The sequence below is a fragment of the Ptychodera flava genome, chromosome 2, assembly GCF_041260155.1.
Source record: "Ptychodera flava strain L36383 chromosome 2, AS_Pfla_20210202, whole genome shotgun sequence".
In the NCBI taxonomy this organism is placed as follows: Eukaryota; Metazoa; Hemichordata; class Enteropneusta; family Ptychoderidae; genus Ptychodera; species Ptychodera flava.
This window is the reverse complement of record NC_091929.1, coordinates 9,964,604-9,990,975: the sequence shown is the minus strand read 5'-3', so window position 1 is coordinate 9,990,975 and position 26,372 is coordinate 9,964,604. Positions and strand designations below refer to the sequence as shown.

The 26,372-nt window shown below is 38.8% G+C and overlaps 1 protein-coding gene across 4 annotated transcripts in view; it reads left to right on the top strand.

The window, feature by feature from the left end:
* The window catches only part of LOC139114052 (kyphoscoliosis peptidase-like), a 40,498-nt gene that overhangs the window by 266 nt on the left and 13,860 nt on the right, over nt 1-26,372 (top strand). The window contains exons 2-5 of one of the 4 annotated variants that reach the window (XM_070675559.1): nt 1,282-1,549; nt 1,980-2,221; nt 14,500-14,675; nt 15,315-17,876. In XM_070675559.1, coding sequence (XP_070531660.1) covers nt 1,283-1,549; nt 1,980-2,221; nt 14,500-14,675; nt 15,315-16,948 — 2,319 coding nt within the window. In that variant the 5' untranslated portion in view covers nt 1,282 and the 3' untranslated portion in view covers nt 16,949-17,876. Of the gene's footprint in view, nt 1-1,281; nt 1,550-1,979; nt 2,222-3,191; nt 3,368-4,022; nt 7,048-13,497; nt 13,729-14,499; nt 14,676-15,314; nt 17,877-26,372 lie in introns of those variants that run through there. The other 3 variants (XM_070675540.1, XM_070675568.1, XM_070675550.1) reach the window with 3 other exon arrangements.

The window sequence follows — 26,372 nt, the reverse complement described above, 5'->3', positions numbered from 1 at the left end:
ATACAACTCTACATATATATATGGTCAAGTCACATCGCCGCCGTCAACAACCCAATCGAAATTGGTTAATGAAATTTGGAGAAGTAAAACACCCAAGACGCGGTATGCGTCGCCCTGGATACTGTATACATGGCGCTAAAACTGGCACCATGTTGTATAGTACCAGCTATCGCCTTTAATAGTTTACCCCACAATAGCTCAGTTTATTGTGCATTATCGATCGATTGGTACGATTACACGTACTGCAGGTACTGACGTTGAGAAAGCCGTAAGTAAAGCTGCGGTGGTGTATAATTGCGTTCCAAGTGTCTGATATGTGGTAACTACTGATAAATGGACTTTGTTTAAATATGGAAATCAAAAGAAAGACTTCATGGTTTCAAATAGTTGTAGCTAACGATCTCAATAAGGTGTTTTACACATGTAGGTGACCTCGTCTACCGTATGAAGTGCAGCCAGAGGTACATTTGTTTCAGTCATAATGACCTTACTATGTTGTCATGTTAGACGCTTGAATATAGGGTGAGGCGAGTTCATGACCTTTACAATAAATCGAATTAATCAGTCTAAAGTACACCCCGTTTACATATAATAATGTTATCACAGACAAAGGGTGTTCCTGCGTTGAGCAACAGTCTATTATTGTCACACGTCAAAAGATACAAGGTCAATTTGCATTGTGTAGCTACAGACCCTCGTTTTCTCGAGGGTTTATGGTGTAGTTATGTCGTTGTTGCGGTACACAGAAATTGTCCAGTGACATTCGCAAATCCAATTTCATGAACATTGAACATCTTGTGAATTGTACATCTTATCACAGAATTAAGTGAACTTTAGGAAATAATCGTTGTTTTAAGCAATAATCTCCCTGCCAGGCTGTCAAAAATAAATGAAAGCAAACTTTGCACCACATAAAGTACAAGGCGAAGCCGAGTACATTAAGGAGTGAAAAAAATACTTGAGTCCATTGCATCCATTATTGGCCGGCACGGGATGCTATAATCCTCTAGTTTTGGCAATGCCAGGGAATTTTTTAATTTAGAAAAAATCTTGCGCCACAATAATCGTCACAAAGTCCACTTGTATTGACAAAGATGCAATATAATATTCAATAAGCAGATTAAATATGTAATTAACGTTCCATTTAAGAGTTATGTTTCGACTACTGTACTGCCCTCTTGAATGTCGCCATACTCACTGTTAAAAACTTGCAATTGTAGTGGGACCTCTCTTTGCGGAATAATTTCGTCTTTCAAGACTGAGGTTTTTATCTTTACTTAGAATGGGTTGTTCGTCGTCAAAAACAGTGGAGAGGAAACGAAGCATTCAACCAATCACCTCTACCGACTTGGACCATGGAGGTCTTTTACCAGCTCCATTCTCAGACCAAGCTGAACACGTGGCTGATGTTCAGAAGCGGAACATAGATGTTCAGAAGCGAAACATAGATGTTCAGAAGCTGAAAATAGAAGATACCTTCTGGAAAGAGAAGAAAAAGTTGATTCCTAACTATGAACGCATGAAAGAATTGGATAACTATGCTTTAGAGGTAGAGAACACTGCATCTGATATTGTTGAATGTTAATCAGACTTGGTACAAGTCTGTGGTTTTGTGACAATTTGAGTGGGTTTAAAGCGATAATTTGTATTCTGTTTTCCTATGAAACGTGTAAGTGGGGCGAATGCGATGAGTGGAATGAACGCGATACAGGGGAGTTCCCCCGAAATCACCGTCACACTGTCTGGCAGCAACCAACTCACTACTGCGCAGACTCAATAGTAACGCGTTCTATCACTAGGAAAACCTGACCTTGGCTGCCAATTTTCAAATAATTTTGTTGGAAATAGAAGAGACACAGACGAAATATTAATATGCATCTAGTAACAGAAATATACATCGGGACATTTGCTTATGACATTTTAAACAAAATACAACACCCAATATGCCTCACACATTTTCTTGTTATTTTCTTCTCTAGGCTTCTGCATCTCTTAAGAATTCTCCTACCGAGCTAGTGAGCTATCTCACAAAAATTGCACAAAATGATCTCGAGAAGTTTCGTCTACTTTTTCGATGGGAGGCGCAGAACGTAGATTATGACGTCGAGGGTTACTATGGGAACAAGGGACTTGGACAAGGTGACTACTCGGCCGAAGGAGTTTTGAAAAGTGGAGTGGCTGTATGCGAAGGTTACAGCGGCCTTTTCAAGATGCTTTGTGAGTAAGTATGCCGATTAGAAGCACAGTATTGGTACGTCAGACCAAAATCTTCGACTCCTGATGATATAATGGGTATCAATTATATTGCAGTATTATAACAGCGATAAGTTGTACAGTCCACGTGACAGCTCAAACATCACTTAAATGTACCTATGGTGAATGATTATGCAAAGTGAGAATATTATATGTTTATTCACAAAATACGGCCCTGTATGGACGAGGGCTCAGTGAGTGACGTATTGGACGAGCCGAAGGCGAGTCCAATACGTCACTCACTGAGCCCGAGTCCATACAGGGCCGTATTTTGTGTATAACCCTATTATTATACACCTCCCTCTATTAATCGTCCGTATAAACTAATTCTATGGTAAATTTTGAGGGATGCGGCACGCGCGATATGAGTGGAACGCGCGCGATTGTTGAAATAAAATTGCTACAAACCCCAAACAGGCGCGTCTCCCGTATTCGGGACTTCGCGTACTATACAAATACGGTAAGTTATTGGACGGTCAAACTCTCATAGGTTACGGCAGTAGGTGTATAATATTGCAATTTATGTTTACAATCATATATGTTATGATTGACAGTGCGACTCCAGTTTTCATCCCTTATTTTGTGAAGATCAAAAATTTCATTTTCCGATTAGAGGAATGGTGCCCATTTTGAATCTCACGAGTCGCTAAATAGTGGGTAATTTCTTTCTCTAGTTTCAAACTTTGCACGCTGACACCTGATTTTCATTTTATTTCAAAATAGAATGGTTAAATGTTTCTTTACGGAAAGCTTCAGAAAATGTTTAAGACCTTCAATTTCCAGTTTTACTGTCTTGAAAGAAACATAGGGCTGATTGTTATTGAAGTGTTGTTATTTCGTTGTAGATTTATAAAAATAAAATCACTTAAAAACGATTCTCCGATGTTCTCCAAAGCTTTTCTCAGTTTTAACACAATGCACTTTTTATTCCTCTGTAGTCTAGCAGGCTTGGAATGTGAAAGTCTGTCTGGGGCTTCCAAGGGAGGTGACTACCAGCCAGGGGACGTTTTCAAAATGGAAAATGGTAAAATTAAAACCGACCACGCCTGGAGTAAGATAAAAATCAATGGAAAATGGTACCTGTGCGATTGTACATGGGCGGCGGGATCAGTCGGTAAGTCTCTTACAAAGAAATTATCTCTCCGTTGCTTGGTAAACAGCCAAATAAACTTAGAATATAAATTCAAATTTGTATTTTGTACTAACTTGAATAAAAAAGGTATACATGTACATCTTCAAATGAAGCACAAGCCTAATGTTATATTTCTCTTGGCTTTCCGTATTTGGATATTAATTTGAGCTTATGATGTGATACATACAACAGTAAACTTCGCAGCTGTCAAATGGCATGATTTGATTGCACAAACTTGCACGACTGTTACCAACGTGTTCTACAGCATAGGCTCCCGAAATTGCATGATGTATCCCCCTTCCAGACGCATTAAATAGCGACTGTAACTATTATCATATTTTGTCGTATTACGATTAGAGTACATACAGAGCACTCGAATATTTTGAAGCGGATGTAATACCTGTCAGTTAAAAAGTAGCATATAGAGCTTAAACGATTATTTTCCGCTGAATTTTCTGATCCACAAGAGGAATATACGCAAACACAGACAGTGAGGGGATGGGTGGGATGGAATTACTGTTTTTGACGTAATCAAAAACTTTCATTTGCCGTTTATAATCTTTGATTATGATGCAGACAATTGTCATTAGAGTGTAAGCAACGGTTACTCACCAATGGCATTTATTTTCAATTTTAGGGTTTGATAAGGAGATTGGTAAAATGGCTTACACTCGAAAGTGGAATGAATACTATTTCATTAGCGATCCAGAAATGTTTGCCTCGAAGCATTTCCCGGTTGCTAAAAGCTCAGGACACGGAGCCCCCAACGAGCAGTATCTGAAGAAACCTTTTAGTGATTTAAATGTGTGGTCAGATGTTCCACTACGAGATTGTGCATACTATGCGTTTAACATGCAAACCCTAAGCCATAACCAAGGTGTGATTGAAACAAACGAAAATGAAATATCTGTGAAAGTTCAGTGCCCGTACAACCAGTATTTGCGTTTTTGGACCAAGTTGACGGACTTGAATGAGAAGAATACAATACCGAGAGCTGGAAGAAAGTATTCGGATCACGTCATAAGCTACAGAAAGGGTGATACAGTCACATGCATGGTTAGGTTTCCCCATGCAGGCGATTTCACTTTAATGGTTGGAGTAAATCCGATGAACATTTCTGAGGACTTGAAGTCTATGTCTCAGTGGGTGTTGTCTTACACGATTAAGAAGAGAGGCAACACACCCTCCGCGGCGTTCCCCTCTGGTGCAGCGTACAACGTCTGGGGCGCAAATGATGAATTTCTTAACAAGGGATTTCGAGTTATCGGCCAGGAAGGACCCATCATAGTTTCAAACACAGGGAAAGCCGAATTACAGCTACAACTTCCAGATGAACGTGAGCAACTGTTAGCTGAGTTGATTTCCTTCTCTGGAGGACAGTCTGAGGTCGAAGGTCATGTGTGTGGCGAGAAAAATAACCGCAGAGTGAAGTACCACATCACATTGCCGTATGAGGGCGAATATCGATTCACCGTAATGGCAAAGTTGCGTGATGATGGCAAATACTGGCACGGTGCCAACTTCATGATTCGGAATTCGAAAGCCGCGGTGATCGATGAGAAATTTCCTCATTCAAGAAGTCTCTGGGGTCCTGGTGAAGAGTTCTACAAGCTTGATGTCAAATGCTCTGGTTCCTCAAAAATTATTGCCATCGACGGGTCCTGTCAGATTAAGTTTTCTAAACATCCCGACGTGGTGTTCCTCTTTCATTTAGAAAAGAATGGCGAAAAATATAGCGAAGCCACAAAGTTTGTCTTTGCTGATTCAGCAATGGACGGTAGTGAGTTCATTTTTCACGCAAGACTTCCTGAAAAGGGATACTACAAATTCCAGCTTTTTGCAAAGAACAGAAATGTGGAGGGTTCATATTCGGGAGTGGGACACTGGCTGCTTGAAGCACATGTGCCGTGGAAAGGAGAATTTTATCCTTCGGCCAATGGTTCCTGGGGAGCGAGTAACCATTTCATTGACCTCGGGCTGCAACTTGTTGAACACAAATCCTCGGTGATTGTCGCAAACAATGGCGCATGTGTAATAACCATCAAAGCGCCAGAACCGATCACCACCACCCCATATTTGTTGAAAAACGACTCTCGACTTCCCGAGGAGGAGAAAAAGAACTGTCTTACAATAACGAGTAACGACACAAGTATATCTTACTCAATAAGATTGCCAGAGTCTGGTTTCTACAAATTTGAACTATACGGCACCAGAAAAGGCGCCACGTCATTGCCGTACCTTGGTTGCTGGTTGATAGACTCTAAAAAGCGAAATGTAGTTAGATGATTACAAAATCAACGCAATTATGTTCGGCTATGGGTCGCTGTATCGAGCATACCCGAATTCACCAACATTATATCATTTGAAGATATATGCTTAGATTTGATTAAAATTTTTGTCAGCTTATCGCTTTTGTTAAATTATAGCATATCACGATATTATCAATGTTAACAGACATGGTCACGTGACTTAAAATCACATTTTCTGCCTAAATCCATAGTTGAAAAGATAAAATGTTAACGTCTTAACTTAAAATGGTCATATTTTTCCCTGATTAAAAGAGAAAAATTACATTTATAAAATAATTGACACAACCAAGTAATATTATAAAATACTTGAAGTTTTTGAAGAAACATGCTGTTATAATTACAACCATTTTCAGTATTAGAGCGCGAAGCCACTGCAGTGAACTGCAATAAAACTGCTCACACTAATTAGTTTCAGCTGTAGCCAGCTGGCAAAGTCGACAACATTGTATGTCCCATGCAGACAGTTTGTCTGGGGAAGTTGAAATAAAAAAGATTTGTACATGGACAAGTGCATGGTAATATGTTACATTGTATCTTAATCTTGAACACAGGGTGCCAATCGTAAACTCTCATTTGCAACCCCAGCCTCAAACAGAGCTAGTTTTGCCGTTGTACAAGCAGACTTTTTGTCTGTATCAAGTAGCTTTGTTCAACACCAAAGTGGCCACGGCTACAGCTGAAACTAATTAGTGTAAGCAGTTTTATTTCAGTTCACTGTAGTGGCTTCGCGCTCTATTACTGGAAATGGTTGTAAAGATTTTTGAATTAGGCAGTGGTTGTCACTCGAGTTTCAGCGTTAACAAGTTAGCTGGAATAATTTTTTCCAGCTTTCGGGCTATTTTGTCTTTTTCTGTTTGACTTTGGCGGGGAAAGTATAGCCTTTAAGTCACATCACTTGGTTGAAATCTCAAACTTTGAAAACGCTGCATTTTAGACACTAAGAAATGAATTGCTGTTGTGTACTTTCAAGCAATTTGGATCAGAACGTTTTGAAGCCTGATCCTCAGCTACTCATGCCTTGACATACATGAAAATGGCTGATTAGCGTGCAACTCGGGTATTAGTCACTAAAATATATATTTTGTGTGACTTTTTACCTGGGGATTGATTAAATGAGTTTCACCAAATAAAATTTATTGTCATCGGGAGACAAAAGTGTTCAAAAAGAAAGTAGATCACTTTAATAAATATTAGTGGTTTTGATAAAATTTTGTGAGTCGATCCTGCTGTCAATACTCCTTGTTTCTCTTAAGATTGAGAATAGTTATATATACATGATGTTGAAACATACCTTTATTCACAGACTGGTACTATTTTCTTCTATTCAAATAAACATACTTACTACTTCTGTTAGGGATAAGAAACAGTGTGAAATATTTTGTCGAAATTCAGCAGGTTTATTTTTTCAAGTTTTGTCTATACGTTAATGGTATCGACCGTTTTTAAAGTCATAAGTATACAGTTGTAGAGTTGATGATCAGAGCGATGAATACTTGTTCGCATGGAGAAAAATCGCTGGAGAATAGCGATTGGTCATTCATTGTATAACAGTGGTGTAAATGTACACTTTTATCTGCACTTTGTATATTTCATGCAGTTCTCAAGACCATGCATAATCATAGACTATTGTTCTACGTTACAAGGCCACTCCTCATCCAGCTTGATGGTTAGCTTCAGAGTCGAGTGACGTATAGAGTCCAAAGTCTGAAGTGTGGAATCCGATAAGAAACTTGATAGGCATGTTAAAGTTTGCCACCTTAGGTGTGTTCAGTGTGATCAACAAAGGATACAAGAGAAACTTTATATTTCGACATCATTAATATGTTATGAGGCTCAAGAATGTTGACCTTTTCATCTTATAATAAAAAAGGTCGTTTGTTATCCTGGGCCCACTCGTTCACTCGTCAACAAACACGGTTGTGTACGTTTTACTCGAGGTAGTATGCGCCTCGAATGTGAAAGACTTAAACTTTTCCTCAAACTTTCATCAGGGAATATTTCAACCGTTCTCTTTCAAAATAAAGCGTAAAAGTCCGGGGCCACTAGAGAAACAAATTACTTAAGCTGGGAGCCAGATTTACAATAGCTTCACATAAGCTATTTCTAGCTCCCTGTCACATCTCTGCTCTATGAGCATGTACAACATGGTTACGATTCTTACCTTTTCTCTGTTGTAAGATTGTGTATTTGTGTAAATCAAGAATTTTATTATATTTTCATTAGAATAAAGAATTACATCAACAGCGATGTAGTAAAGACAATAGAACTTAGCAAGAAATGTGAGGAATAAATAAATAAAAAAGCTCTACCGATATTTGAAATTCAAAATGGCTGCCACCCCTGTGTTAACTCTACGGAGAAAAACAATCAAATTTCGCCTGAGACGGTGAAAAGTTTTCTTACACCAAAGGCTTCAAAATGAGCCCCTAAAAGTGGAATATCAGAAAAGAATTGTGAAAGTTTGAGAGTCCGAATACCTGTAAGCGAGACACATTCTACATTGAACAATCTGAAGTCTCGGAAATCTTGTACGCCTTTTACTTCTTCCTGGTCGGCTTATTCACTCACGGTAGATATCTTAGCAACTCTTCATCTACTCGTTTTATATTATGCTAGCCCTAAAAACCTTCCTTCCACGGGCCAAGATTGACTTGAATGTCAAAAGATTTTCCACCATCGAGGTTCCGCCTGTGGCTTGCTATATGGCAACGAGAGAGGCGTGTTCTGTTGACCAGTAACACAAGATCGTGTTATTTACTGTAGTCAAACACTTCGCGTTTGTGCAGGTGTCGGTAGAGACCAACCAACCCTCCAATAAGGAACTAACTTTTGCGGAACACAGTCTTCGGACATTCAGATCGACAAAGTCTGTTTTTAGCGAACAAGATAACAGGTAAGAAACCAAAAGCAACTGTGAAAAAATATGAAATATCTGCAATGAAGGAAAAGTTAAGCTACATATAAGCGGGCATATGCAATAGATACATTATGGCTGCCTTAGTAGTTCAGCCAAGGCAGTAGCACAAATGCCTGATGACGGAGTGGTCATTTTCGTCCATATCGAGTAAATTGTGAGATCTTTTCAACCAAAGGTACACATATTTTTATAATATTCCGTTTGTAATCCGACCTATGCCTGCGTGCTATCCGATATGGTTAAGGCTACTATCATCGTCGGTGCAGTGTTTTAGCGTCAACTCGGAGAGCAGGGTACGTCTTTCGAAAACCTTGCTCATAGCATGGAGGTAAAACCTTTATGCTCACAGCGAGTTTGATGTGAATATTGTTAAGGTTAACGCTTCCTATGTGGGCTTTTGTCTCATTTCATCGTTATATAAAGCTGCCGTTGAAGCATTGACTCCTTGAATCACGTTGTTAGGCACTTTGTTTAGGTCTTCGCAACGAGAGGGGGGGGGGGGGTTCTGAAACTTCCGCATGCTCCCTGAAATAGGTTAATTGTAACGTAATGCATACGAAGGTGTCGATTTCGGAAGTTAAAATCCACAGATATGCTTTGAACGTGATCAAGACATCGCATATCGCGAAGATTGCCTACAAACACAATCTGATTCCGCAATACTGTGGAGTCGCTTAGTAAAATATATTTAGTACAGGCAATTCACCGATGGAGGTACAAGCGCGAGTCGCTTCTGTAAGCATGTATCACTACAGACATATTCTTCATAACACTCAACATATATTTGGTCAAGTCAGATTGTTGCAGTCACCAACCCCATTGAAAATAAGTTTGATGGAATTGGGAGAAATTAAACGTCTGACTGGCGGTATGTGTCTCCCTTGACCTCAATGGTTTACGCTGCGACAGCTCTGTTTATTGTGCACTATAGATTGGTAGCATAAACCATGGGTACGATTGTACTTACTGCAGATATTGGAGCAAAGCCATAAATAAAACTGCAGTAGTTTTTGTGCACTAAGTGCCTGAGGTATTAAACCGCTGAACAATGGACTTTGTTTTAATCAGTTCTAGCTAACGATATCACTAAGGTCTATGTTTACACTCGTTGTACTTTACCCTGTCTGCCGTATGTAGCCAGAGGTGCACTAAACACACAAGTTTAAGGGAGCGTTACGGTGGGCCGGCAAATTCCAGGTAGTCACCTTAAATTTGAAAACTGCAAAGTGGGGGGGGGGGGTGGTCATGTAATTTTTAGACAGCTGAGAAGGGGGTCACTTAATTTTCATAAGTATACGTCCCGTCAAAAAGCAGTTTCAGCATACAGAAATATTCCGGGAGATAAAAATGATTCGCTGCTTGATTTCATTCTCTGAAGTCATTTAACTGTGAATCTGAACGAAAGTATAATTATCTGTCATATGAACATTTTGACTTGGCAACTCTGAGGCTTGTCGTATTGTAAAATCGAGCTCACAGAGGGCAATAAACAATTCCTATCACTTACATATTAGATATATAGCAAGTTTTGAAAGGGAAATTATTTAACAGTTACCTGTAGACTACCAGTACCATGAAAAGTAAAATTATACTTTTAAGTGAAATTCCAATATCATAATTGTTGTCCACATCTGAACTTCCAAATACCCTATTTGAATCAAGTACATTTGTATCAATTATCAAACACCTATAAAGCACAAAGTAATTAGTTTGGCATTGTTAAAATTTATTCATACTTTTCTCATAGACTCCACTGTATAGTGAATCAATATTTCAGTGAAATTCCAAAATCCAATTTCTGGCGAACAGTCCATTTGTTACCACCTAGTCTAATCAAGTACATTAGTATTAATAATCGAGAGTACATAAATACACAGATTGACGTATTTTTGTATTGGAAAAATTATTTATAGTTTCCTCGTAGACTCCCATGTATAGTGGATGAACATTTTCAGTGAAATCCCGAAATCAGATTTCTTGTACTCATAATATCCACTTCAACCATCATATTCTAATCAAGTACAATTATGTTAATTATTCAACGTCTGTACATGCATGAGTATAGCAAGTTTTTCATTGGAAAAAATATTATTCACAATTTTATAATAGACTCCCATGTATAATAGATGAACATTTTTGATGAAATTATAAAGTCAATTTTTTGTCCACATATCAGTTGTAACAACTCTATTCCAATTAATTACATCTATATTAATTATCCAAATATCTATAAATGCATAGATATAGTTTTGTATTGAAAAAAGTATTACATGGTTTTCTCAGAGATCAACATTATCAACAGCTGATTATCAATTAAATCCAATTATATCGTACCAGTATATTGATGGCGCAAGTACAGCGATCTGATTGGTCGAGACGCGAAAAGAACCGTGGTATATTGGTGATATACCACGGCTGGCATACGCGCGAGCTCTCAGCTTGAGCAAAAATCCGTTTTTGACGTTACACGCCAGAATTGCAATATACTGTTATGATATAATAGCAATAAATCACACCCAGCGACGGTACACCACTCGATTTTGACCAGTTCACTTCATATATGCACTCGCTATCCCTCGTGCATATATGTCGTGAACTGGTCAAAATCTCGTGGTATACCATCGCTGGGTGTGCTTTATTGCTTAAATATCACACACGCTTGTGCAAAAATATTGTGATCCACCTGTATTTTCTGTCCAATTCCTTTGAGGGGTAATTTCAAAATTATAGCAATTTAGAAGTGGAAATTTGAACATTAAAACTTGTGAGTTTGTACGGAGGGTCATTTGAAAAAGTCCGATAATTTTTTTTATTCTATCGCCCCCCTCCGGAAGTGTTTGTGTGTGCAGCTTTACTCAAGCAATGTGGGGGGGGGGGGGGTGGTTCATGGAATTTTTGTCATCTTAAAAGGGGGGGGGGTGGTCATCAAGTTTTTGGTGCAATGGGTAGGGGGGTTCACTTATTTTGACTGATGCGCAGGAAGAATTTGCCGGCCCACCCCGGCCATAATAACTGAACGCTCCTTAAGTAATAAATACTTCACTACGTTGTCATGGCAGACGCTTGACTAGAGGGTTATACGAGTTCATGACTTCACAATAAATCTATGTATGCAGCCCTGAGTATACCCCCTTTCACGAATAATACGGTTATTAGACAAAATGTGTGTCTGCTCTGAGCGACTGTCGTCGATTATTATCCGACCCCGAACAGGTAAACATATCTTATGTCAAAAGGTGCACGGTCAACTTGCATTGTGCAGCCATTCGTGCCTACAACAATGGTAACATCGTCGAACTCCGGTTCGGACTTAATCTGAAAATGTATTCGATTGCAATTTCAAAGGAGAAGAAAAGACAGAAACACCCCATAATTTCCTAACACCTTAGTAAATCCCTATCCGAGGCCTTCTCGAGCCGGAGTTTACCGGACTTGTTGTTGCCGGAGACAAAAAATGACATGCGCAAATCCGATTTTATCAACATTGAAAATCTTGTAAATTTCACATTATTAGTGAATTTTAGGAAGGCGTTGTATTTAAGCAATAATATACTATTCCTTCCGGCGGCCAATAATGGACGAAAGCCAACTTTGCACCACATAATGTACAGGACGATACCTTCTGGGAAGAGAAGAAAAAGTTGATTCCTAACTATGAACGCATGAAAGAATTGGATAACTATGCTATTGAGGCAGGGAACACTTCATCTGATATTGTTGAATGTTAATTAGACTCAGTACGAGTCTGTGATTTGTGAACGTGTGACTGGGGTGAACGCGATGATTTGTGTTCTGTTTTCATGTGAAACGTGTGTCAGTGGAATGTGTACGGTGAACGCTATACGAGGAAGTGTTACCCAAATCACAGAATAAAACTAACCCACCAGTCTGCACAAAGTTTGCTCTCGTCTATTATGGACCAGCATGGGGCATATTATTGTTTCTATTTTATAGTTTTGGCCATGCCAGTGAGTTTGTATGCGTCAAAAACATCAGGGGGCCACAACACTTGGTAATCGGATACATTATCAGTAATAATCCAGGGGGAATGACGTCACCAATTTCACTGGTATCGGCAAAGGTGTAATATAATATCAAATAAGCAGATTCAAATAATTCAATTAACGTTCCATTTGAGTATTGTGTTTGTATGACAGTGGCGTTGCCATCTAGAATGTTGCCGTACCCGCTGTGAACAGCAAAATAACTTGTAGCAGAACCTCTCATTGCACAAGAATTTCTAATTTCATGAAAGTGTAATTTTAATCTTTACTTAGAATGGGCTGTTCGTCATCAAAAACAGTGGAAACGAAACGAAAGATTCAACCAATCACTGCTATCGACCAAACTGAACCTGTTACCGATGCCCAGAAGCTGAATATAGAAGATACCTTCTGGGAAGAGAAGAAAAAGTTGATTCCTAACTATGAACGCATGAAAGAATTGGATAACTATGCTATTGAGGCAGGGAACACTTCGTCTGATATTGATGAATGTTAATTAGACTCAGTACGAGTCTGTGATTTGTGAACGTGTGACTGGGGTGAACGCGATGATTTGTGCTCTGGTTTCATGTGAAACGTGTGTCAGTGGAATGAGTAGGGTGAGCGTTATACAGGGAATTCCAACCCGAAATCACAGGCAAAAACTAACCCACTAGTCTGCACAAAGGTAGTGCGTTCGATTGGGCTGCCAAATCCAAATAGGTTTGTATGAACTAGAAAAGACAAAAGAGAAACTGTTGCAAATGAATATTTACCCACTTGAACCAAGCCTAATGCATTCACCAATAGAAACATACAGTAGCACCTGTGCTTGTGACATTTTAAACAAAATACCACATATGTTGACGCATTTTTTTCTTCTTCTTTTGTTCTCCAGGCTTCTGAAAATCTTAAGAATTCTCCCACTGAGTTAGTGACCTATCTCACCGAAATCGCGCAAAATGACCTCGAGAAGTTCCGTCTACTTTTTCGATGGGAGGCGCAGAACGTCGAATATGACGTCGAAGGTTATTATGGAAACAAGGAACGAGGTGACAACTCCGCCGAGGGGGTTTTGAAAAGTGGTATGGCTGTTTGCGAAGGTTATAGCAGCCTTTTCAAGATGCTTTGTGAGTAAGTATGCCGATTGGAAACACAGTATTGGTACATCAGACCAAAATCTTCGACTGTTGATATAATGGGTATCAATTTCATTGCAAAATTATAACAGCAATAAGTTGTACAATCAACGTGACAGCCCACACAATGTTTATGTGTACTTCCATGATTATGCAAACTGAGAATACTGCAATTTATCTTTACAAATTATGTTATAATTGACAGTGTGTAGATATGAAATATTGTTGTTCCCATCTCACTTTTTGAGGCACATCGCCAGAGAAACACATCGCATTTGGTTTTACGCGATTCACATTGTTTTAGTTTATAATCCTCGCGGACACTGGGGATATTCGGACCCTCAAATTTTCACAATAATTATCTGGTCACCACTTTAGGGCTCATTTTAAACTATGGAGTGAATAAAATTTTCACACATTATTCTGTGAAAATTGAAAGTTCACGTTAACCTAAGAGGCCCAGTGTCCATTTTGCATTTCATGTGAGGTGAATATTCTTTCTATAGTTCTACATTTTCCATGTTTGAACCTAGTTTTCTTTCGACTTGGAAGCCTGTAGGAAAATGATGTAATTTCTTTATTGAAAGTTCGAGCAAATGTTTAAGACCTTCAATTTCGAGGTGCCTACTGCTTTAAACGAAATATAAAGCTGATTGCCATTGAGAAACTATTATTTCAGTGTAAATTTATGACGATGTATGACGACGTGAATGTGTTGCTGTTCTCCACCTTAATACAGTGCTCATTTTTAATCTGTTCGCTGTAGTCTGGCAGGCTTGGAATGTGAAAGTCTGTCTGGTGCTTCGAAGGGAGGTGACTACCAGCCAGGGGACGCTTTCCAAATGGAAAATGGTAAAATCAAAACCGACCACGCCTGGAATAAGATAAAAATCAATGGAAAATGGTACCTGTGCGATTGTACATGGGCGGCGGGATCAGTCGGTAAGTCTGTTACAAAATGTAAGATCAACATGCATCTCACCATTTCATCGAAAAGGGACAAATAGACTTAGAATATAGATTCAAATTTGGACTTGTACTTCAATGTACTTGAACGAAAAATGGTGTGCACATCTTGCTATCAAGTATTAGTCTCGTGTTATATTTCTATGTGCTCGCCATATTTGGACATTAATTTCAGCTGATGGTCACGTGACATATACATACAAAACTGATCTCAACGTCATGGCTATCAATATATCAATGAATGGCATGATGTGATTACAGAGAGGTGGATGGCTTTTTCCAACGTGTTCTGAGCATAGGACTCCGAAATTGGATGAAGAATCCCCTTCTACACGTACGAGATAGCGACTGTAACAGTTATCGCGGTTTTTTATAATACGATAAGGTTATGAACACTGAGCTTAAATATTTTAAAGCGAATGCAAGACCTGCCTGTTCAAAATTATTTTCCGCCCAATATTCTAAACGTACGTACGCAATCATAGATAGTAGAGTGGCACTATATCTATTACGATATCAAATTCTATCAGATGTCGTTTAACCTTTATTTACAATTCAGACAGTTTTCATTACAAGCAGCAGTTATTTACTAATATCATTTATTTTCATTGTTAGGGTTTGTTGAGGAGATTGGTAAGATGGCTTACACTCGAAAGTGGAATGAATACTATTTCATCAGCGATCCAGAAATGTTTGCCTCAAAGCATTTCCCGGTTGATAAAGGCTCAGGACAGGGCGCCCCCAACGAGCAGTATCTGAAGAAACCATTTAGTGATTTAAATGTCTGGTCAGATGTACCCATGCGAGATTGTGCCTACTATGCGTTTAACATGCAAACCCTAAGCCATGAACAAGGCGTGATTGAAACCAACGAAAATGAAATATCTGTGAAAGTTCAGTGCCCATACACCCAGAATTTGCGTTTTTGGACCAAGTTGACGGACTTGAATGAGAAGAATACAATACCGAGAGCTGGAAGAAAGTATTCGGATCACGTCATAAGCTACAGAAAGGGTGATACAGTCACATGCAAGGTTAGGTTTCCCCATGCAGGGGATTTCACCTTGGTGGTTGGTGTAAATCCGATGAACACATCTGAGGACTTGAAGTCTATGTCTCAGTGGGTGTTGTCTTACACGATTAAGAACAGAGGCAACACACCCTCCGCGGCGTTCCCCTCTGGTGCAGCGTACGACGTCTGGGGCGCCAATGACGAATTTCTAAGCAAGGGATTTATAGTCATCGGCCAGGAAGAACCCATCATAGTTTCAAACACAGGAAAAGCTGAATTAGAGCTACAACTTCCAGATGAACGCCAGCAACTGTTAGCTGAGTTGATTTCCTTCACTGGAGGAGAGTCGGAGGTCGAAGGTCATGTGTGCGGCGAGAAAAATAACCGCAGAGTGAAATATCGCATCACATTGCCGTATGAGGGCGAATATCGATTCACCGTTATGGCAAAGTTGCGCGATGATGGCAAATACTGGCACGGTGCCAACTTCATGATTCGAAATTCGAAAGCCGCGGTGATCGATGAGAAATTTCCTCACTCAAGAAATCTCTGGGGGCCTGGTGAAGAGTTCTACAAGCTTGATGTCAAATACTCTGGTTCCTCAAAAATTATTGCCACCGATGGGTCCTGTCAGATTCAGTTTTCTAAACATCCCGACGTGGTGTTCCTCTTTCATTTGGAAAAGAATGGCGAAAAATATAGCGAAGCTACAAAGTTTGTCTTTGCCGATTCAGCAACCGACGGTAGTGAGTTCATTTTTCACGCAAGACTTCCTGAAAAGGGATACTACAAATTCGAACTTTTTGCAAAGAACAGAAATGAGGAGGGTTCATATTCGGCAGTGGGAAATTGGCTGCTTGAAGCAAATGCAGCATGGAAAGGTGAATTTTATCCTTCGGCCAATGGTTCCTGGGGAGCGACTAACCATTTCATTGATCTCGGGCTGCAACTTGTTGAACACAAATCCTCGGTGATTGTAGCAAACAATGGCACATGTGTTATAACCATCAAAGCGCTAGAACCGATCACCACCACCCCATACTTGTTGAAAAACGACTCTCGACTTCCCGAGGAGGAGAAAAAGAACTGTCTTACAATCACGAGTAACGACACAAGTATATCGTACTCAATCAAATTACCGGAGTCTGGTTTCTACAAATTTGAACTGTACGGCACCAGAAAAGGCGCCACGTCATTGCCGTACCTTGGTTGCTGGTTGCTAGACTCTAAAAAGTAACCGAACGACTCCTGAACGAAATTTGTTGAATAGATTACATAATGTTAAAGTGTGGGTTGCTCTAAAAGTTCAATATATCTAGGTATATAGACGTATATAGAACACAAAATTATTTGTATACGTATTAGTTGTATATATTTGTATATGGAACATTGCAAAACGTTAGTATACTTTGCGTTGATCTACGCAGCATAAGAATATACGTAATGCAGATCTTTGCAAACCAAGGGTACATACGCGTATACTAACGTATTTGACAAATGTATAGAATCAGTTTATGTGTATATTTAGTTGTATAACCAACATTGAATCCTTTGAACATATATCATCAGATTTTATTGAAATTTAGTCAGTTCGGTTGCTTAAAATTTTGTTTAACTATAGTTTAAATTCATGTTTGAAACGTTAAAATGTCAACCTCTAAACTTAAAATGTTCATATTTTTTCTGCATATTCGGAAAGAGTAATTATCACTGATTAAATGAGAAAATTTACCCTTCGTACATCCAACTAATCTTATAAAATATTTGAAGCTTTTGAAGAAACACTTTAAAGTTAAAGAATTGCGAATTAGGCAGTGGTTGTCACACGAGTTGCAGCGTTAACGATTTAGTTGGAATAATGTTTTCTAGCTTTGTAGCTTTTTTGTTATTTTCTTTATGACTTTAGGGAATATAGCCTTTAAGTCGCATCAATTGGTCGAAATCTCAACTTTTGGAAACATTCCATGTTTTACACATTAAGAAATGAATTGTTGTTGTGCACTTTCAATCAATTTGGATCAGAACTTCATGAAATTTGATCGTCGGCTTCTCTAAAATCTTTAGTCTCGGATCCTTGCCTTTTACATATATGTGCGAATAGCTAATTAGCATACACTTCAGGTATTACTCATTGAAATATATATTTCGTGTGACTTTTTACATGGGAATTGTTATGTAGGTCATTTCCCCCACACTCATCATGACCTGAGTTCAATTAGTCTAGAACATTCTCAAGGTCACTGCCCTTGATGACCTCACAACCTTGAATTCAATTAGTCATGTTTGGAATGTTCTGGAAAGTTGATTAGTTGTGTAAGGGAGATAATTTTAGAACAGTAATTAGCATGTCAATAAAAGTTCTAGATTGTTCTTATATGCTTTATAAAAGGGACGTGCTCAGCTTCCAGTCAGACTTTTGGGATCGTGTCTCTTGTGTGTTACTAAACTCCAGCAGTAGTCATTCTCAAGACCTTTCAAGACCTTCACTGCCAACGCTGGATTTATACTGTGGACTTTGTGCAACTACAAGCCTGCAAGCCGAAGGACTGTTCATTCATCCGACTGACTGTTACAACTCTGAGACTGGAGCTTTGCCGTCCCAGCTGAGATAAGTAGTCTGTACACTTTAAAGCTTGTATTCTATCCCTAACTTAGCAATTAGTTTTATTTTTGTAATAAATTTTATTTAAACGGAAACTGCTGAGTTCACCCTTTTGTTCGTTTTCTCTGCACGTAACAAATTGGGGGCTCGTCCGGGAGACGAATATTTTGAGCCGTTTGACAACATTTTGCCTGCTTTTTCAAAACTACTGTACACTGTGAACTCAGCCAAATCCAATCATGGCGGAATTTAAACCAGACGAATTTATGGATGACCTTGATCAGGACACATTTAATTCCCTCAGAAAAGACAACCTCATAACACTGGCCAATTTCCTTAAGGTAGAAGTTAAACGATCTATGCGCAAGCGAGAAATACAGTTCAAGATTGCAAAACATTTAGTTAAATCAGGCCATTTTGAGGAGTCTGCCTTAAAAGATTATGAGCCCGAGTCTACCTCTGAACTCAGAAATTAGAATTAGAAATGCAGACAAATTTGGAGATCAAGAAACTAGAATTACAAATGAGAGAGAAAGAATTACAAATGGAAGAAAGACAGAGAGAGAAAGATAGGCAGGAAAGATTAGAAATGGAAGAAAGACAGAAAGAGAGGGAATTGGAAATGAAAGAAAAAGAATTGCAAATGGAAGAAAGATTAAGGGAGAAAGAAAGAGAGGAAAAAGAAAAGGAAAGAGAATTAGCAGAACACCGACTGCAGTTAGAAATGAGACGTTTAGAGCTTAGAAAGTCAGGAAAATTCTTCCCTTCAGACAATTTTGACATCACTAAGCATTTCAGGTTAGTTCCCCCTTTCCAAGAAAAGGATGTTGATAAATATTTCCTTCATTTTGAGAAAATTGCTCAGAGTCTGGATTGGCCTAAGGAGTCCTGGTCTATGCTTTTGCAGAGTGCTTTGGTGGGTAAAGCCAGAGAAATTTACATTCAGTTGTCAGTACAGCAGGCTTCAGATTATGATTCTGTGAAGGAATTAATTCTCAAGGCTATGAGTTGGTGCCTGAAGCTTACCGTCAGAAATTTAGGGATTGTGAGAAGGTGAAGGATCAAACTTATGTTGAATTTGCTAGAACAAAAGAACAACTGTTTGATCGTTGGTGTTCTTCGGAAAAGGTCAGTCAGAATTATGACAAATTACGACAGCTTGTTTTGATTGAGGAATTTAAAAGGTGCATCCGGAGTGACATCAAAACATTTATCAATGACAAAGGGCAGATACATTAGAGGTTGCTGCACGTTTGGCCGATGATTATTCATTGACCCACAAATCTTCATTTCTCAGCAAACCATCCCAGTCCTTTTCATACAGAAACAATGCAGGTAAATTTAACTCGTCCTTTTCATCAAGAATTTTTCAAAGGACAGTAGGAAATCAAATGACAACAGTTCACAAAATTCAAGTAACACTTCCACATCATCAAATCCCAAGTCTCAATCTCCTTCTGACAAACAGTTCGGTACACTTTCTTGTAATTATTGTAAGAAAGACGGCCATTTAATGTCAGATTGTTTCAAATTGAAAAGAAAACGTGAAGGTCAAAGTGGTCAAAGTGGATCTAAGCCCACCGGCTTTATTTCTTCATCAACTCAATTAGAGTCTAATAATGTGTGCAACACATTTTCTGAGGTTAAACCCCTCTTATCCCCAATTAATGAGGTCAAGGTCAATTCTTCTCAAGATAGCATTATGGGTATTTTCGAACCATTTATTCATGATGGTTTTATATCACTTTCTAGTGATTTTTCTCTTCCGCTACCCCTGTCAAAATTTTAAGAGATACCGGGGCTTCCCAGTCTCTTTTGTTGGCAGATACCCTGCCGTTTTCTGAAAAGTCATTTTCAGGTTCTAAAGTTCTTATTAAGGGGGTAGATTGTAATGACTACATTCCTGTTCCTCTCCATAATGTCTATTTGTCTTCGGACTTTGTTTCTGGACCTGTGACTTTAGGTATTAGGCCTTTTTTTGCCTTTTGAAGGGATTCACCTTCTTCTTGGAAACGACCTTGCTGGGGACAAGGTCATTACTAATCCACTTGTGACTGATAATCCTAGTTTAGATCAGGATCCAGAGCCAATTGAACAAGAGATACCCGATTTATTTCCTTCATGTGCCATTACTCGAGCCATGTCAAAGAAAACTTCCGAGAATCAAAATACTCTCAAAAATAATGTCACAGATGTTGACTTAAATGACACCTTTCTCAGTCAGGTGTTTGACACGGATCATTCCGTTACCCTCGTGGATTTGAAACTTCCAGTAAAACTTCTGCTGACCAAAGTCAGACATTTTCTAGATCAAATCTCATTGCAGAACAACACAAAGACCCAGATATTTTGTCTTTGTTTGACAGGGTAGATGATGAAGATAAAACTTCAGATAGCTCTGTTTCCTATTATACAAAATCTGGTATTCTCATGCGTAAATGGAGACCTCCAGATGTTTTGGTTGATGACGATTGGGCTATAAAACATCAAATTGTTGTTCCAAAGCCCTATCGTGCTGAAATATTGCGCCTGGCCCATGAAACCCCCTGGGCTGGTCACTTAGGGGTCAGGAAAACTTATCACAAAATTCTCAGTCACTTTTATTGGCCTAATCTCAGGCAGGATGTAACACATTTCTGTAAAACTTGTCACACATGTCAGATGGTAGGAAAGCCGAATCAGACCATTCCAAAGGCCCCTTTACAGCCAATTCCTGCATTTCAAGAACCATTTAGTAGGATACTAATAGACTGTGTTGGGCCCCTACCAAAAACAAGATCAGGAAATGAGTACATGCTGACAATAATGTGTACATTTACTCGGTTCCCAGAAGCCATACCACTGAGAAATATAAAGACAAAGACTATAGTGAAAGCTTTAGTCAAATTTCTCACTTTATTTTGCCTCCCTAAATGTGTCCAGTCCGATCAAGGCTCCAACTTTGTGTCTTGAATTTTTCAACAAGTAATGGATCAGCTAGGCATTTAACAGTATAGGTCATCCGCCTATCATCCAGAAAGTCAGGGTGCTATTGAGCGATGTCATCAAACTTTGAGAAAACATGATTAGGACCTACTGTTTTGACACTGAGAAACAGTGGGATGAAGAAATTCACTTTCTGCTCTTTGCTTTTAGAGAGTCATTTAAGAGTTTCTTGGTTTTTGCCCATTTGAGCTTGTATTTATACACACAGTCCGTGGCTCACTTAAGCTCTTCAAAGAGAAATTCCTATCAGACGATGAGATTGTCTGAATATTCTGCAATATGTGTCAGATTTTCGTACAAAACTCTGTAAGGCATGTGAATTAGCCAGAGAAAATCTTGAGTCATCTCAGCAGTCAATGAAAACCAAATATGATAAAACACACCTCAAAACGGAAGTTTGAACCAGGTCAAAAAGTTCTTGTTCTACTTCCGGTTCCTGGCAAACCACTCCATGCTCGTTACTTTGGGCCATACCTAATTGATAAGAAATTGAGTGATTTAAATTACATCATAATAACACCTGACAGGCGAAAACAAAAACAGCTATGTCACATAAATATGCTTAAGCCATATTTTGATAGGGATAATCCTACTATAACTCAGCCTGTCAGTGCAGTCAGTTCAAACCATTATGAAGATAGTGATACTGAAACTGACTTGAGTGAAAATACTCTAAACTTAAAGCTGGGCTCGGTCAAGCTTCAGAACTCAGAAATCCTGGAGAAGCTGGAGTCTACAAAGTTGGCACACCTCCAGCCAGAACACCAACAACAGCTGAAAGAACCAATCCATGAACATTTGTTCCAAGATGTTCCAACGAGGACAAACATCATCTACCACAACGAAGATGTCTGCGACAGTAATCCAGTGGAACAACATCCAGACGGACTGAATCCTGCGAAAGCGGAATATCTCCAGGAGGAAGCCAAGTATTTGCCGAACAGTGACTTTATCGAACTCAGTAAAAATAACCGGACTTTGCCGTGCATACTTTATGCCAAATTCAGTGCCATTTCAAGTTTTCCAACAACAAATTGCAAGAAGATAGTCATGGGACATCCTGTTTGCTACTTTTCACACAAATTTAACAAATCCCAGAGAAACTACTCTACAATTGAAAAAGAGTGTTTATCTTTGATATTAGCTTTACAGCATTTTGAAGTTTATGTTACTTCTTCAAATCAGCCAATAGTGGTTTATATTGATCACAACCCTCTTGTATTTCTACAGAAATTTAAAGGCAAAAATCAGAGATTGCTTAGATGGAGTTTAATGTTACAGGAGTTTAATCTTGACATTAGACATATCAAAGGCAGAGACAATTTAATTGCAGACTGTCTCTCTCGTATTTAGAGTTTATTGTTGTTCACTTTCAAGAAATTTTACTTTAGAGTAAAACAAAATTTGAGTACTTAAATCTTTTTCAAGATTACATTTGCAAAAGAAAGATTTTTCTTTGAAAAATTTTCTTTTTTTTTGAAGAGGGGGTGTGTTATGTAGGTCATTTCCCCCACACTCATCATGACCTGAGTTCAATTAGTCTAGAACATTCTCAAGGTCACTGCCCTTGATGACCTCACAACCTTGAATTCAATTAGTCATGTTTGGAATGTTCTGGAAAGTTGATTAGTTGTGTAAGGGAGATAATTTTAGAACAGTAATTAGCATGTCAATAAAAGTTCTAGATTGTTCTTATATGCCTTTATAAAAGGGACTGCTCAGCTTCCAGTCAGACTTTTGGGATCGTGTCTCTTGTGTGTTACTAAACTCCAGCAGTAGTCATTCTCAAGACCTTTCAAGACCTTCACTGCCAACGCTGGATTTATACTGTGGACTTTGTGCAACTACAAGCCTGCAAGCCGAAGGACTGTTCATTCATATCCGACTGACTGTTACAACTCTGAGACTGGAGCTTTGCCGTCCCAGCTGAGATAAGTAGTCTGTACACTTTAAAGCTTGTATTCTATCCCTAACTTAGCAATTAGTTTTATTTTTGTAATAAATTTTGTTTAAAACGGAAACTGCTGATTCACCCTTTTGTTCGTTTTCTCTGCACGTTACAGAATTGATTAAATGAGTTTCAGCAAATGAACTTTATTGTCACCGGGAGAAAAAAGTATTCAAGAAGAAAATAGATGACTTTAATAAATATTAGTGGTTTTGATAAAGGTTTATAAGTCGATCCCGCTGTCAATACTCCTTGTTTTTCTTAAGATTGAGAAATATAATTTCGTTTATTCAGTACTAATGGCCTTAAGATTGAGAATAGCTATATATAAATGTTGTTGAAACAGACCTTTATTCTGTTACTATTTGCTTCAATTTGAATAAACATACATGCTACCACTGTGATGGATAAGAAACAGAGTGAATTATTTTGTCAGAATTCAACAGGTTTATTCAGCAGGTGAATTTTTATCATACGTTGATGGTATCGACCGTTTTTAAAGTCATAAGTATACAGTTGCAGATTTGATGATCGGAAGCGAAGATTCATTACTTATTCGCATGGAGAGAAATCGCTGAACAATAGCAATTGTTCATTCTTTGTATAACAGTGGTGTAAATGTACACTTTTATCTGCACTTTGTACATTTCATGCAGTTCTCAAGACCATGCGTAATCGTAAACTATTGTTCTATGTAACAAGACCGCTCCTCATCCAGCTTGATGGTTAGTTTTAGAGTCGCGCTACGTATAGAATCCCCGAAGTCTGAAATGTGGAATCCGATAAGAAACTTGATAGGCATGTAAAAGTTTTCACCTGAGGCATGTTCAGTGTGATCAACAAAGGACACAAGAGAAACTTTATATTTCGACGTCATTAATATGTTATAAGGCTCAAGAACGTTGATTTTTCATGTAGTAATAAAAAGGTCATTTATTATCCCGGGCTAACTCGTTCACCCGTCAACATACACGATTGTGTACCTTTTACTTAAGGCAGTATGCGCCTCGAATGTGAAAGATATTTTCCTCACTCTTTCCTCAAGGAATATTTCAAACGCTCTGTTTCAAAATAAAGCGTTAAAGTCCGGGACCACTAGTGAAACAAATTACTCAAGCTGGGAGCCAGATTTACATTAGCTTCACATAAGCTATTTCTACCTCCTTGTCACATCTCTGCCCTATGAGCATGTAAAACATGGTTATGATTCTTATATTTTTCTGTTGTAAGCTTATATATTTGTGTAAATCAAAAATTTTGTTATCTTTTCATTAGAATAAAGAATTACATCAACAGCGATGTAGTAAAAACAATAGAACTTTACAAGAAATGTGACCAATAAATAAATAAATAAATAAGCTTTACCGATATTTGAAATTCAAAATGGGTGCCATCCCTGTGTACTCTACGGATAAAATTTTCAACTTTGACTTTTCGAAAAACTATGACGGCGAAAAGTTTTCTTACACCAAAGGCTTCAGAATGAACTCCTACGAGTGGAAGATCAGAAAAGAATTGTAAAAGTTTGAGAGTCCAAATACCTGTCACCGAGGCACATTCTACATTTAACAACCTGGAAGTCTCGCAAATCTTCTGCGTCTTTTACTTCTTCCTGATCGGCTTATTCACTCACAGTAGGTATCTTAGCAACTCTTCATCAAAGCATTTGATATTATGCTAGCTAAAAACCTTCCTGCCAGGGGCCAAGATTGACTTGAATGTCAAAAGATTTTTCGCCATGGACGTTCCGCCTTTTAAGTTGGCAACTTATATGACAACGAGAGAGGCGTGTTCTGTTGACGAGTAACATAAGATCTTATTATTTACTGTAGTCAAACACTTCGCGTTTGTGCAGGTGTCGGTAGAGACCAACCAATCCTACAATAAGGAACTAACTTTTGCGGAACATACAGTCTTCGGAGATTCAGATCAACAAAGTTTTTTTAAGCGAACAAGATAAAAGGTAAGAAACAAAAAGCAACTGTGAAAAAATATGAAATATCTGCGATGAAGGAAAACTTAAGATACATATAGGTGGGGGATATGCAATAGATACATTTATGGCTGCCTTGGCAGTGAAGCCAAATAGTTCAGCCAAGGAGGAAGCACAGATGCCTGATATAGGAGCGGTCATTTTCGTCCATGTCGAGCAAATTACGAGATCCTTTTTACTACATTAACCAAAGGCACACAGATTTTTATAATATTCCGTTTGTAATAAGACCGTATACCTGCGTACCTGCTATCCGATATGGTTATGGCGACTTTCATTGTCAGTACAGTGTTTTTGCGTCAACTCGGAGAGCAGGGTACGTCTTTTGAAAACCTCGCTTACAGCATGGAGGTATAACCTGTATGCTCACAGCGAGTTTGATGTGAATATTGTGAGGTTAACGCTTTCTATGAGGGCTATATTTGTCTCATTTCATCGTTATATAAAGCTGCCGTTGAAGCATTGACTCCTTGTATCGCGTTGTTAGGCGCTTTGTTTAGGTCTTCGCAACAGCTTGGGGGGGGGGAATTACGTATGCGCACTGACATAGTTAATTGTCATGTAATGGAAGGTGTCGATTTCGGGAGCAAAAATTCACAGATATAATATGAACATGATAAAGACCTCGCCAAGATCGCCTTGGGTTTGCAGACTCCCTTCACCTTCAAAAGTGTATTGGACAAACACCATACTGTGAGGCAGCTTTGGGGAATATGTTCAACGCAGGTAATTTCACCCATGGAGGTACAAGCGCGAGCCGCTTCTGCCAGCATGTATCACTACAGACACATTCTTCATACCACTCAACATATATTTGGTCTAGTCAGATCGTTGCCGTCACCAACCCCATTGAAAATAAGGTTGATGGAATTGGGAGAAATTAAACGTCTGACTGGCGGTTTATTGTGCATTATCGATTGGTAGCATAAACCATGGGTACGATTATACCTACTGCAGATGTTGGAGTAAAGCCGTAAATAAAACTGCAGTAGTGTTTGTGCCCCAAGTGTCCGAGGTAACCGCTGAACAATGGACTTTGTTTCAATCAGTTCCGGCTAACGATGTCACTAAGGTATATATTTACACACGTTTTACTTTACCCCGTCTGCCGTATGAAGTCAGAGGTGCACTAA